At 40.0% G+C, this 13,448-nt stretch overlaps 2 protein-coding genes across 2 annotated transcripts in view; one reads left to right on the top strand and one right to left on the bottom strand.

Moving 5' to 3' along the window:
* prex1 (phosphatidylinositol-3,4,5-trisphosphate-dependent Rac exchange factor 1) overlaps window positions 1-8,300 on the bottom strand; it is an 84,557-nt gene extending 76,257 nt beyond the window's left edge. The window contains exon 1 of the mRNA XM_026915790.3: window positions 7,655-8,300. Coding sequence (XP_026771591.3) covers window positions 7,655-7,795 — 141 coding nt within the window. The 5' untranslated portion in view covers window positions 7,796-8,300. The remainder of the gene's footprint in view (window positions 1-7,654) is intronic.
* A 2,713-nt stretch (window positions 8,301-11,013) lies between these two features.
* Window positions 11,014-13,316, top strand: tmem81 (transmembrane protein 81). The gene has a single exon (XM_026914468.3). The coding sequence runs from the start codon at window positions 12,325-12,327 to the stop codon at window positions 13,102-13,104; it is 780 nt and encodes a 259-aa protein (XP_026770269.1). The 5' UTR covers window positions 11,014-12,324; the 3' UTR covers window positions 13,105-13,316.
* Window positions 13,317-13,448: the final 132 nt, after the last annotated feature.

Raw genomic sequence — 13,448 nt, 5'->3', positions numbered from 1 at the left:
TATGTCTGTGGTCATCCCTCAGAATGGCAGAGGTGGTTATGCTTCTTTCAGGCTCAATACCAGCGAGGCTGGAGGAGTCAACATCACCAAGTTCATGTTTTGCCCTTGATTACGGTGGCTTACACGCACACGGAGAATGGGAAAATCCCATCCAACTGTGGCCTGCTAAAGCCACCAGGATCTTAGGAGTCTGAGCTTCCGTGGGCGGCATGTGGCCACAGAGTGCGGGGGAAAAATTCCCTCAGGACACTTCAGGAATTCCTCTAAGCTCTCTCAGTGAAGGGGCCAATAGGTCAGAGGACTCCGATTTACTGCTGTCTCCTTTGCACCAGTCTTTCAGTGGCTATTGTCCGGTGACGTAAGGAAAGTATCTGCTGTGTTCATGATTACCCAACAATTGAGGCTACTTCTAAGAATAAAGACATCCAGTGCAGAAACCAGGGTCAATTCCAACCTCACTTAAGCCCAGAAAGCCCCTTTCCACCTGAACAACTAAGCAGATACTAAAAAAAAAAAAACCCACAGCATTATGTTCACAATAACAGGAGAAATTGGGTTGAACAAATATACAAATATTTTAATTTCATGACTACAAATTACAGAGCATGGACCCTTTAACTCTGCTCTGTGTACCTGCCTGCCGTCTGAAACCATTCATAATACACAACACGTGACACTACCATTGAGGCCTGCTTGAAAAAGGTGAGGAGCGACAGACAGGTGTGCCAATGCAGCGTGTGTCTGTGTGTACAGTGGCAACCTGCCAGGCAGATCTGATTCAGACACCGGCATCCAGACGACTTATTTGGATGAGATCCCAGGTGGCGAATTTCAAACCAAACCTGAGAAGTTTGTATATTAAAAGATGAATGAGGCCACTCTTCTTTTCCACTAATCTCCCACTCCTCCTCCTCTTTGATATCAGAAGGCATATAATACTTAATTAACACCTCCTATTCCTCTGACAAAGCAACGAGATATTGCAGACTTCTTTATCAGTTCCCTGCTGAGTGTTACTTCACACTTATAGAACAACGCTGAGGCTTACAACAAGCCACACATTCAATTCAAATGACCACCAAAGACTCAAAATGTTTGCACAATTTATGAGAGATTACTTCACAGACTTCAAAACTTCACAAAAGCTCTCAAATTTAAAGGAAAATATTTGAAGTATCCATGTATATGAAATCAGATATGCGCACCTGATATAACCTTGTAGTCAAGTTTCTTGTGAAAATAGAAAAAATCCTGCCTCAATGCCCAAAGACATGAGAATATCTAATCCAAAGAATGCTCCAAATTAGCAATTATGAAACAGCCTAGACATGTATGGAAATACATCAGTGTCAGAGTTTGCTTGCTACTTGGCAATGGGGAAGCTTACATCAACATACTTGACACACATTAACTATGCGGATTCCTTATACTGTGCCAGCTTGTGCCCCTGACAAGTATAAAATAAAACATAATGGGCCACATTGTTATAGGAAAATAATATATGAAAATAATCTGTTGTAAGTGATTGGGACTGGGTGGTGTGATGCGGCAGTGGATTATTTTCCCACAACAGCATGTCCTGAACTGTTTTATTCCTTTTATACCACAGCAATTTGCCAGCATTTGCTCTTTGTAATTTAATAATGAATAACACATCATGCTTTTTAGCCAATTCTAGTTATAAGTTATGGAACATCCATGAGATACGTTAGTACCTGTTGTCATTTATATTTAATTATAAAAGCTAAAACAGTCGTTCCCTCTCCAAGTTCTCTTTTTTAATAAGTTAATAAGACAAAAACAAAGTCTGTCACGTTACAGAGAAACCGGAAAGAGCAAACTGAAGGAGAGTCATGAAGACTTTACTGTGGTGGAAAACTCACTGTCCATTACAACGTGCTGACATCCAAAACTAAACATCTCCCATACAGAAAACTTCTGTTATATGTTTTTCATTGTTAAATGACAACACATTTTAATCCATTTATTAGCCTTTATCCATTTATTAGATTATGTGGAGTGTCTGCCATACAGGTCCCTGTGAATGTGCTGTTGCTATGGAAATGATAAGCTATAAGAATGATTGCATTAATATACACCTGCAATTCAAATTAGAGCCAGCATTCCTGTCAGAGCTGTTATAGAAAATACACAGATTATAATTGGTGAGGAATGAAGTGTTAGACTGGCTTGTGAGAATTCTGTAGGCTTTTGCACTAGATCTTTCTCAGACCCCCCATGTAAATATCAATGAAAATCTGATCTTGAACTAATGTATGGGACTGGAGTTTCATTGGGTTTATGCCAATAGCAAATCAATACATGGGTATAGCTGTAAGTGCTTAAACAATTAACGTAACCTTAATTGAAAAAAGAAACTCCAAATGATGATATTAGTGCATTTAAATCAATGTTCTAATCCATTTAGTGTAAATGTGTTACAATATATATGTGCTGTGGCAACAACGTACAGCAAGCTTAGGTCTTAAAGAAGAAAACTTCTGTTTGGAAGTGCGCATTGTATCACTGAATTACAGTTAGGTAAATACTGACAAATGACAGACATTTGTGGTATAATAGTCTATTTAAAGCTACAGTTTGGTGCATTAGCTTGGCCACAGTTGACCTGGAAGTTGTAAATTATCCATTGAATTACGATTAATTAATTAAGTGAAACACACTACGACACAGCTGGATTTGAAACAAAGCAATCCTAACAACAATAATGGCCACTGCAACTTTCATTCAATGTGTGAAAAGATTATTAGATTAGTTATTTATAAATCCGAACCCCCACACTGGTACTTCCTGAGCGGGGAAGTAGGGAGCAGGAAGCCACAGGTTGACTTCCTCCTTCCTCTATTGCCATCCTGTTTGGGCATCCGCTCTAGCCCTCTTAAAGAGCACAGCTGGGATTGAGGAGTCAACACCAGATGGATTAAAAAGGATGTCTGGGGCGACACTCAATCACACATAGGCAACTGGTGCACAGTAAAACAGCTGGGGGTCTGGAGAACCAGTGACCTGTTGGATTAGGTACATATGCACTCAGCTTGTCCTTTGTAGCACAAACGTAAACACAACACATTCAATCCAGTTCATTCTCTTGAAGGATTTGTACCACTTGTATGTGTGTTTAGTACCAGCAAACTAAATATGAATCAGCGGCTGCTCAGATCTTACAGGCCAGCCAGTTCATCATATTGATGGATCTGTACAACCTTTATTGGTCTTTGGCACCAGAAAACTGGACTGGACTGCCTTTTTAGTTTACATCCACGAATAAGGTCATAAAGTGGAGAGAAAGGTGAAAATGTACATTTGTGATATCTAAACTAGGGATGTAATATATGAGTACATTATTTAAATTTGAACAGACAATGTGCTCTATATAGATACAAATATAGATTTGAATATCTAGTTATATTTTTTTCAGAAAGCTTGCCAGAAAGGTCCACATGACATCTGGGTGAGACTAGAGGTGTGCATCAGGAATCTCACAGGACACAAAAAATAAAGGTGTCATATAAAATAGTGTCATTGGGTTGCACCCCTAATCTAAACTAACTGAAAAGAGCCTTTTCTGGGTTGAAGTGGGTGTGTCAGAGCAGAGAAATCATTAATAAAATGTGCTGGACAGGGGAGTATTCCAGGACCAGAGTTGTGAACTTGGGCCTTAACCTTGTCTAAACCATAGGGTTAATGTGTCAAAAGACCAAAGTGAAAAGACCAGGGGAAGTGCCTTTAGAATCTATTCTGGAAGAAAAAAAATTAAACCTTAAAAAGGAACTAGTGGGCTGGTATGACATGCTTTAGTCATTGATTATGTCACCCACTTCCACTGTACAGCTACAGTACACGTCGCCTTATTGCTCAACTCCAATCTGAAATCCAGCATGCAGCACTGAGGACATTCAGTCAACTTTCATACATTATGTCAATACTTCCTGTAGTTATTGCTCAATTCTTTCTCTATATGATAATGTGCCATTTTCACAATGCGAGCTGGTTAAAATGCTTTTGAAGCATCAAATAACCAAGAATGAAAACTAGACCATATCATCTCTCAGTAAAAAAAAAAAAAAAGTGTACATATCTATCTCAAATGTCTATAAAGCTCAGTAAGCTGGTTATCAGGTCCTTGGGAAATGTGTCAGGCCACCCAGTTCAAGTGAAATGTATGGATGTGTGTTTATGTAACGCACGATCCAAATTCCAGCATTGTGGTTTCCTTCAGGTTGAGAGACTGCCTTCCATTAGCCATGGCATTGGTTTTCTGGGTGTAAAGTGAGACACACTAGCAAACAGCTGGATTTCAGACCCAAACAATCACTAGCAAACTAATAAGCAAAAGCATTACCACCAGTGATGGCTATGATGGCTTTCTTTCAATGTGTGAACAGGTGTCTCACTTAATCTGTCATCACAAGTGGAAAAGGAGAGGCTGTCAGAATAATCAGCGAGGAGAAATTTGATTGGAGGTTCACCCTTTAATATGCCAACTGAAAGGGTGCACAGGCCAGGAACGCCAGCTCTACCAAACAAGCATTTAAACCCACCAAAATACATGTGCATGTAATATTAACAACATTCATAATAGGCCTACAATTATAGCACAGTTTCTGATCTTAAGCTCTGTTAAAAATAAAATGTTTACTAGTATCAGTTTTGTTGGATGCCATTTTAATTCAAAAGGAATTTTGGTAGACAGCACACAGGACATCTTTCCACAGTGTACATTGATATGTCACATATAAGCTTTCACACCACCTTAATTTTGATAGCTTCACAAGATCATACACATATAGTGGTATATGTCACATAATCAATATCAATATATGCTTAATTCATGCATACACAACATCCCTAATCAACTAATGGGTTTTATTTGCAGCTTGACCAGGAATTAGTTAAAAAAAAAAAATACATTTCTAATCCCTCAGAGAGACACCAGCACCTCACATCTGATGTGCAGCTTCCTCCTGAAGCATCTATAGCCACTGAGTTTAACAGACAAATGAGCTTATGAACTAGGCCAAAACTGTGATTTTATGACTACAGGCCAGCTAACGTCTTGCCAGCATGTTCTTAAAGCCTCTCAAAACACGAAAGCCTTTAATGTCTTTAAGTTCATCCTCACATCAAGGTATTTTACACCAAGTGCTGGCGTGTGTCATGTTCAAAACACACAGCGGAATGTAAAGCACTCTGCATCCTATAATTCACTCCACTGACTTACAGTTGACTGCACAAGTGTAAATTGCACTGAAGTTCATGATTCTTCTGTCCTCAAATCCAGACAAGCTGTGTTACAACGTGATGCAAATCAAAACAAGAAAATACATGTCAGCTTTCAGGCAAGAGATTCCAACCACAGCCGCTGTTTTTATTCATTAAAACAGAATCTAGCCGAGTTGCTTATGCCACAGCTGCTGCTTTGGGCTGCACTTAAACACGTACCATCAATATAGCACTTAAACATATATTACAGTACAGGACTACACAATCTGGACAAAATCCCAGTCAGCACCAACTGACAAGACATGCATTATGGTCCGGACTTAAACTGACCTATAAAAAGATGTTGTTATTGCTCCATTTTAAGTCAGTCCTGGTCGACTAAATATACCTCTTTTTTTTTTTTTTTTTACCCATATAATTTTTGTTTGCTTAATTTCTCTATGGCCATCTTTTCTAAAGCCTTAAAGAGATGTTTCAAGTACTTTCACTCCAGCCAAAATCTAAACATCACCAACACATGTTGTGTTCATAGGGATTTTAACTAGATTTCAATGATTTTACAGGTGCAACATCCCTCGCATCAAATTAATAACACATCATTTCCATTGGCTGGATTATGTCAATGCCATGATTCACTGAAACACCCACAGAAACACTCATGTGGTGAGTGACGCGATCTGTACAGTGATCATTCACAAACTGTGACCTTCTGCAGTTAAGGGTATTGGCAAGCACTTTATGGAGATGATTAACAAACAATATATTGCGCATATCACACTGAATAAAATAAATTTCGTAATGAAAGCCTTCTGAAGAGCTCTTCATTTTGAGCACTTCATTCAGATTGATGCTTCATGGACACCAAGATCTTATCCTGTTGTCACTGTCAATACAGGGTGTCCCAAAAGTCTCCATACACAGGGGAAATTAACACTTTCTTTTAGCAAAATGTCTTGCAAAATTTTTCATATTTAGTTGATATTATATATTCTTTTCAGATGACAAAAGAAGAACGTATTGAAATCAATCTCATGGCTAGATCGGCAAGCTGTCACAAGGTTGCGATGGACTTTAACAGGAAACATGGCAAGCACATCACACACAACACTGTTGCCAAACTTATTAACAAAAGACTGGTAGTGTTGCAGACCAACCGAGAAATGGACATCCACGAACAACCACTGACGAAGGCACAACCGAAGTGGTGCTGGTGTAAATAGTCCCCTATGTATGGAGACATTTAGGACACCCTGTAGAACGAAAAAGTACATGAACTACACAGATTGTTTTCCGGGCAGGATGGTGGCACAGCAGGTACCGATGCCGCCTGACAGCTCCGATTAAGAGCTTGGGTTACTGTCTGTGTGGCGTTTTGTATGTTCTCCTCATGTTTGCGTGGGTTTCCTCCAGGTTCTCCAGTTTCCTCCTACATCCCAAAAACATACCGGTTGGTGTACTGGCTACACTATATTGCCTCTAGGTGTGAATGAGTGGCATCCCATCCAGGGTGTATTCCCACCTTGTGCCAAGTGTTCCTGGGATAGGCTCCGTATCCTGACTCGGATAAAGCGGTTACTGAAGACGAATGTATGATGAATGAGATTACTTTCTGATTATTTGCACATCTGCAATTCAGTACCACGAACAAGAATAAGCTTTAATATATCGGTTGTTGGCAAATATAGCCAAATTAACCTGGAAAAGTGTGTTTATAATGGAGTCTTTTGGGCAGTAAGACAGATAGGCTAAACACTGTGTAAATGGGGAACTAGAACATGTGAAATATTTAGCTGAAGTGTTGCATATCCGGTAACACAGATTACACAGTTTTGTTTTGTTTTGTTTTTTTTAAGTAAAAGCAAATTATGAAATATCATTAAAAAAATACATGAATGAATGAAATGAACATGTAATTGGTTGGAAGCTGGCTGCCTGTTTAACTCTTAAGAAGAGACAGCAGCTGTCAATCAAACTGCTTGTATGCAAAATGACCCATCCCTGATGAAAAAAACAACAACAACAACAACAACAACAGGAACTCTCACAGAATTTGTAATGGTTGTAATGGGAATTGTATTGGTTTTAATGGAAACTGTAACTAGTAATTTGTTGCCTTCTTTTGGTGGTATGTTATGTCTAGTGGATACCATTTAGGATCAGTAATAGTAATGGTAATGGTTTTAATGGTTAGCTGATGGTTTGTAATGGTATTTGTAGTGGAAACCATTAGAATTTCTGTGATGGTTTCTGTTGTGCTTTTTTTTTTCAGCAGGAGTGTTTAAAATCAAATACAACATGTCTTGACACACAGTGTTTCCACTGCAGTGTTGCAGGACTTCATCCTGGACGCTTGTTCAGTTCATGAAGGTTAATAAAAAATAAAATAAAGAGCAGCAGCAGCAGTAAAACTCACCGACTGCAGGAAGGCGAGAGTGCGCACATAATCTCGCTCCGTGTTCAACATCTCGTTGAGTACACAGAGCCGCAGACGAAGCTGGCGCTCCGAGTCTTTGCCCGGCTGCTCGGCGTTTTCCCGAGCTCTGTCCTCCTCCATGTTCCCCCGAGAAAATCCTCACCAAAAACCGCTGCCACACTTGCGAGGACACTGCCAAACGGAGCGGCGTGGATGTGTCGTGCTTGTGTGTTTGTGTTTCTAGTCCATTCCACCTCGCATCGCACAGACACACATACACATACACATACACATACACACAGCGAGACAGCCAGCGAAAACCTTAACACTTACCTATTTAATGAAAATAAACTTTCATAAAAGTTCAAACTAAAACATATTTCCTGTTTGGAAATAAAACTGCTAAAAAAGAAAAGGCTAAGCCGGTAACCAGGCGAGACGAGAGAACCGTGTGCTCTTCAAGAGTGTCCTGAAGAGAAACAAGTGAGGAACTGAGGAGCTCCTGAACGCACCGTGCAGCGCAGCAGCGCAGTGCACACAGTACCACGCTGTTGTAGTTACACTGAGGAGTAAAGCAGTCTCTGAGGAGACCAGGCTGTCTGCTGCTTCAATCCCTTCTCATGTTCACACTCACAACACACTCACTACACACAGACTTTCTCTTTCAAACTCCTAACACCTCCTTGCTGGGAAAAAAAAAAATAAATCACAGAAATTCTAATGGTTTCCACTACAAACCATCAGCTAACCATTAAAACCATTACCATTACTGATCCTTAATGGTATCCATTAGACATAACATACCACCAATAGAAGGCAATAAATTACCAGTAGAGACCCACAGGGGCCATTAGAGTTTCCATTAAAACTGTTAGAAGGGTTTGTTTGTTTGTTTGTTTGTTTTTTAAATTTCAGCAGGGTATTCCACCAGGCTGGCTCTGATTTCCTCACAGCCTTTGCAAAACTGTTTTTTTTTTTTTTTTAATCACAGCAGGGTACTCCACCAGGCTGGCTCTGCTTTCCTCACAGCCTTTGCAAAACTGTTTTTTTTTTTTTTTTTTTTGCATGACCGTTATGAGTAGGCTACACTAGAGGTGAAAAGTTGCCATCTGCCACCCTAAAGTCTCTCTGGTCTTTCCCTTTAGGGGAATCATATCAACTGAAGGTTTCCTTTCAGAACAGTTTCCAAGCTGAAAGCTAGAGCTATTAAGCAACTGTAGAAGCTTCGAGGAACCTCAGGTGTATAGCTGAAAACCTGGATTCGAAATTCCACAGCTGAAAACAGTGTTCAAGTTGGAAAACCCCATTCATTCAAATCCCATGGAAATATTAAACATTATACCATTCAAGTATGTATTAAGAAAAAAAAAAGAAATAAAGTCAACAAAGGATGCCAGGGAAAGGTAATATTATACAGAGCACAAATCCCATTTAATTTGATCAAACTTCCAAATAATTGTTGGGCCATTTTCAGTGCTGACGCTATTGAGACCTGGATGGAAATGAGGAAATAGGTTGTGGTGTGTGCTTCCACCGAACTCTTCTGAGTTAAGAGTGCAACCTGAGGCAGAGAGATTTGTGGTTCATTTGGGCAGTAACCTTCTTTTCATGGTGTCATGTGTGTACAAAGCTTCCAAGCAAATCATAACCGACTCACTAAGCGAGACCTTAAGAGTGGAAAGTAACAGTGACAAAAGAAGGAAGTGAACAAAATGGTTTGCATACAGTAAAAGGATAAATCACAACATTCAAACTATACAATACACGATATCGCATAAACATTCATTCTTTCATTCATTCATCAGAGGTGTGGTGAAGACCTGGTGGAGCCTATTCTAGGAATACTGAGTGTGAGGTGGGAATTCTCCCTGGATTAAACGCACTCATTCACACCTAGGGGAAATTTAGTATAGCTAATCCACTTACTGTGATGTGGGAGGAAACCAGAGAACCCAGAGGAACCCCACAAAGACACAGGAAGAACATGTAAGAACTCCACACAGACAGTAACCTGAGCTCAGGGCCCCTAGAGCTGTGAGGCAGCAACACTACCCGTTGTGCCACAGTACCGCTTAATGTATAAACAATTACCCCTGAACAGAACAGACCATTTCTGAACAAAATCTGCTTAAGTGTGTCGTGCAAAGCATGCTGGGACAGAACAGTACTAACAGAATAGGCTAACACTACTTCCTCCTCACCCTCTCAGTATTTTTAATATTCATAAAGATTTGGTAGGTGTTTGCAGAGGCAGGTTTCAGTTATAGTTATGGAGACACTGAGAGTCAGAAGAACATGAGGACATCCTGACTGCTAACAAACACCTGAAGAAAAGCGGCAATCGGAGCTCGTGAGCATCCTGTTTACCCACACTACAAAGAGCAGAATCAAGAACTCTGTTAGCACAAAAGGCACATTAAAAAACCGCAAAACCAAAACACTGAAAACTGCAGCAGGAGGCTGGTCCATTCAGAGTCAGTGCTGATGTTCAGGCTTATCTTACTTAGCCATTCAAAAGCTCACACTATGTTCTGACAGTAGAGTCACATCTCTGGAATTAAGGAGCGAAGTGATCTTTAAACAGTTTTCTACACTGTAATGAATTTGTTTGTTCAAATAATTCAACAAAGGGCAGAGGTTTGGTGCAGAGCCAGAAAGCCTGGTGTAGGAAATGCTGCTGAGCAACACATCACACATGCATATAGAGGACTCCATCTAGTGACTAAATTCAGCACTGATGTATGATGTCACTTACAGAATAAAGAGTGTTGCTATGATTTTTTAAATCCTCCTTAGAATTCAAAATAAATTGTTCATCAGTCAAAAGGTAGGGGCTGTATTATATAAATTTTTTATATACGACCACATTTACTACATTACTGTAGTGAAAAATGTTTGACTTTTTTTATATATTAAGTAGATTAATGGAGCAAGATTTAATGATCAGTTTTATTTAAATATCCAGATTTGAATATGCTCTTGCCTGTTGAAAAGCCCAGCTTAAAAGAAAGGATTAACCTTTAAAGCATAGAAAATGTCCAAAACACAAAGGAAATATAATTTTCTGTTGTTTTAAAATGATTTGACACTGAATGTTAAGATGCTGATATCAGACACATGAAAAGTGAGCATGAATGACAGGAGGCAGAGTTATCTTTAGGCAGGCTACATTGTGTTAAAAGCTCAACACAAAACTTGTTTTTTTACTGGTTATGTAAAATCTAACACTCTTTGATTGACCCTATTGACATAATTGGTTATTCCACTGGTTGTCAGTTATGTGACTCGCACCATGATAGTGGAATTTTCAGTGTAAACCATGCAGACCTGTTTTAATACTCTGACCTTTGTGGGTTTTGTGTGTAATCGTCTCATTTCGCTCCTGCCCCAGTGTCTTAGTGTGGTTTAGACTTGACATTTTAAAACCTTCAATGACTTCTTCTTGAGCCATTTTAATGAGGACTTGCTCATGTGCTCTGGATAATTGCCTTTGTGCATGATCCATCTGCTCTTCAGGTTTGAATCAAGGCCTTTCATTATCCACTAATTTTTTTTTTTTCTCTGTGTATAAAATTCAGCTTTCACGTTGATGACAAGTCAATCATGACAGTTCCACTCCAAACTCTGACCACTGCTATGTTGTGTTTTTTTTTTTTTTTTTTTTGCTGTGGAGCTTCCAGTGGTTGAGTGAGTCATAGATGCTGGAGAGTATTTACACTTTACCTTAGTAATGGAGAGGTTTGGGACAACAATTCATGAGTAAATAGACAACCAACCCAGATTTTCCACCACACGGCCTACAGTGTTCTGAATGGTGGAGCTGGGAACCTCAGAGTCTGGGAACTAGTAAGACGAGTAAGCATAAATATGTTATTATACATTATACAATTCTCAAATTATATTAATGTGCTCATTCTAATATGTTATCATTTCTATAGTAACAGCTCATTCACAGAGACTTGTATGGTGGACAAGCTGCATCGTTGAAGGCAAAAAAATATATATAAAATCGTTGAGGTGGAGGTTTCAGTAAGGAGATGTTTATATGACATTTATGGAAGGAGTCCCAGGTATCAGGGCTTTGTAACAGTCAGTAGGTTTTCTGACATTGCAGAGTCTTCAGGAGTTTGTGCTTTCTGGTTTTAATCACAAGCTGCATTTTTAAATTCAAGAGAGAAAAAGAATTGACTGCTGACGTTCCACAACATGAGCATGGTTAAAAAGTATGACGTGTTGTTCATTAATAAATCAAAACTTGTCATCGTTGGCAAATTGCTGCGGTATGAGAAGAATAAAACAATTTGGGACACGCAGTCATCGGAAAATAATTCTCAGCAACCCCATGCTGGCCTATTTTTCTATGAGAACGTGCCTTGTCAAGTTTTATTCCTTATTAGCAACTTCCTCTCATCTTCTGTGATCAGACTGAATTCGTCTGAAATGTCTTCAGATTAAATATTTACCTCCGAACTTTACTGCCAAAGGTATAAATATTGGTGTGGTCTTAGAGTCCATTCACTTACACTACAGCTTACATCATTTAAAAAAAAAAAAAAAAAGCAGCAGATAAAGCAGCAAAGGTAAAGTGCACTGTGTATTTATTAGCAATTTAAACAAGTGATCGTTTTTTTCTAATCTTGTCTACACAGGGTAACATCTAACTTCATCCAATGGAGCCCCCATTAATGTGCTGCTTTGCTCTCTTTCTGATTCTGCTGCATTCCTGCAGCCAGTGTGAGGCTTTTAGGGGTGTGGATCTAGAAGATCTGGCTTCCAACAACACATGGGTTATCGCTTACAGTTCAAGCTGTAGCACCACCTGCGGACTGGGCCTCCGTACCCAGAGGCTCTGCCCTTTGGGGACCGATAACAAAGCTGACTCCCTGGCATGCAGAGTTCGTCAGGTCCAGTGTTTGGACAACTGGCAGTGTGGGCTGCAGACTCAAACAGCCACCACAGGGCAGTATCTGGAGCTGGACTGTCTTGAAGAAGTCATGGAAGCCATGGGCCGCTTCGCCTTCGTGGTGTCGTGGCACTTTGCACGAGGGGTCATCACCACAGATAACCGCTTCTTCATGCGGCGTGATGTCCCAGGGCTGGACAGGGTCATCCTGAATCCGGTGAAAGAGGAGGACGCTGGGACGTATCGCTGTGACGTGCTGGACACATCTTACCACAGGGTGAAGAGGATGTACAAAGGACTGAAGGTTTTATCTGCTCATGTTCTGAGCCTGAACTTCGCTAAGGGTTTGACGGAGTGGGAGAAACCCGGAGAGATTAATGTAACGGTCATCACTGGGAAACTGTATCCCAGCAGCACTGTGCGAAATGTGGTGCTGCTCAGTTTGTCCATATCCATCACCGTGGCTGTGATTGTCTTCCTTGGACTGTTTGCTTTTTCTTACTGGAAAAGGTCAACAAGGAAGGACCCAATTTCCCATGAGTGTTAAGGAAACCCCTGATGACTCACTAGCTGTTTTGCTCCTTTTCTCAAATGCACACACAAGCAGAGTAACGTGCCCTTCCATTTTTATATTCCCATTTCAGCAAAACTTAAAATATGTGGAATTACATTCAATTAAATTGCTAAACACAGTGTCACTTACCTGCATTATGTGTAATCCCAATAAAGAGGACTCAGGAATCTGAGACGCTGTACAACGCTGTCTCAGAAATCAATAAATAATGTTCACAAGGCAGTAGACTAACACTTTAACAGCAGCATGCAATATTAACTGCTTAAGTATGCAAACACACTGAACAAATGAGAAAAAAACCACACACACACCACAGA

Source organism: Pangasianodon hypophthalmus, chromosome 8, assembly GCF_027358585.1.
Source record: "Pangasianodon hypophthalmus isolate fPanHyp1 chromosome 8, fPanHyp1.pri, whole genome shotgun sequence".
Taxonomy (NCBI): Eukaryota; Metazoa; Chordata; class Actinopteri; order Siluriformes; family Pangasiidae; genus Pangasianodon; species Pangasianodon hypophthalmus.
The sequence above is the reverse complement of the archived record's forward strand: the minus strand, read 5'-3'. Positions and strand labels throughout refer to the sequence as shown.

Bases quoted from the DNA above. Each gene is read 5' to 3' on its own strand.
- tmem81 (XM_026914468.3), top strand. From the start codon at position 12,325: ATGGAGCCCCCATTAATGTGCTGCTTTGCTCTCTTTCTGATTCTGCTG.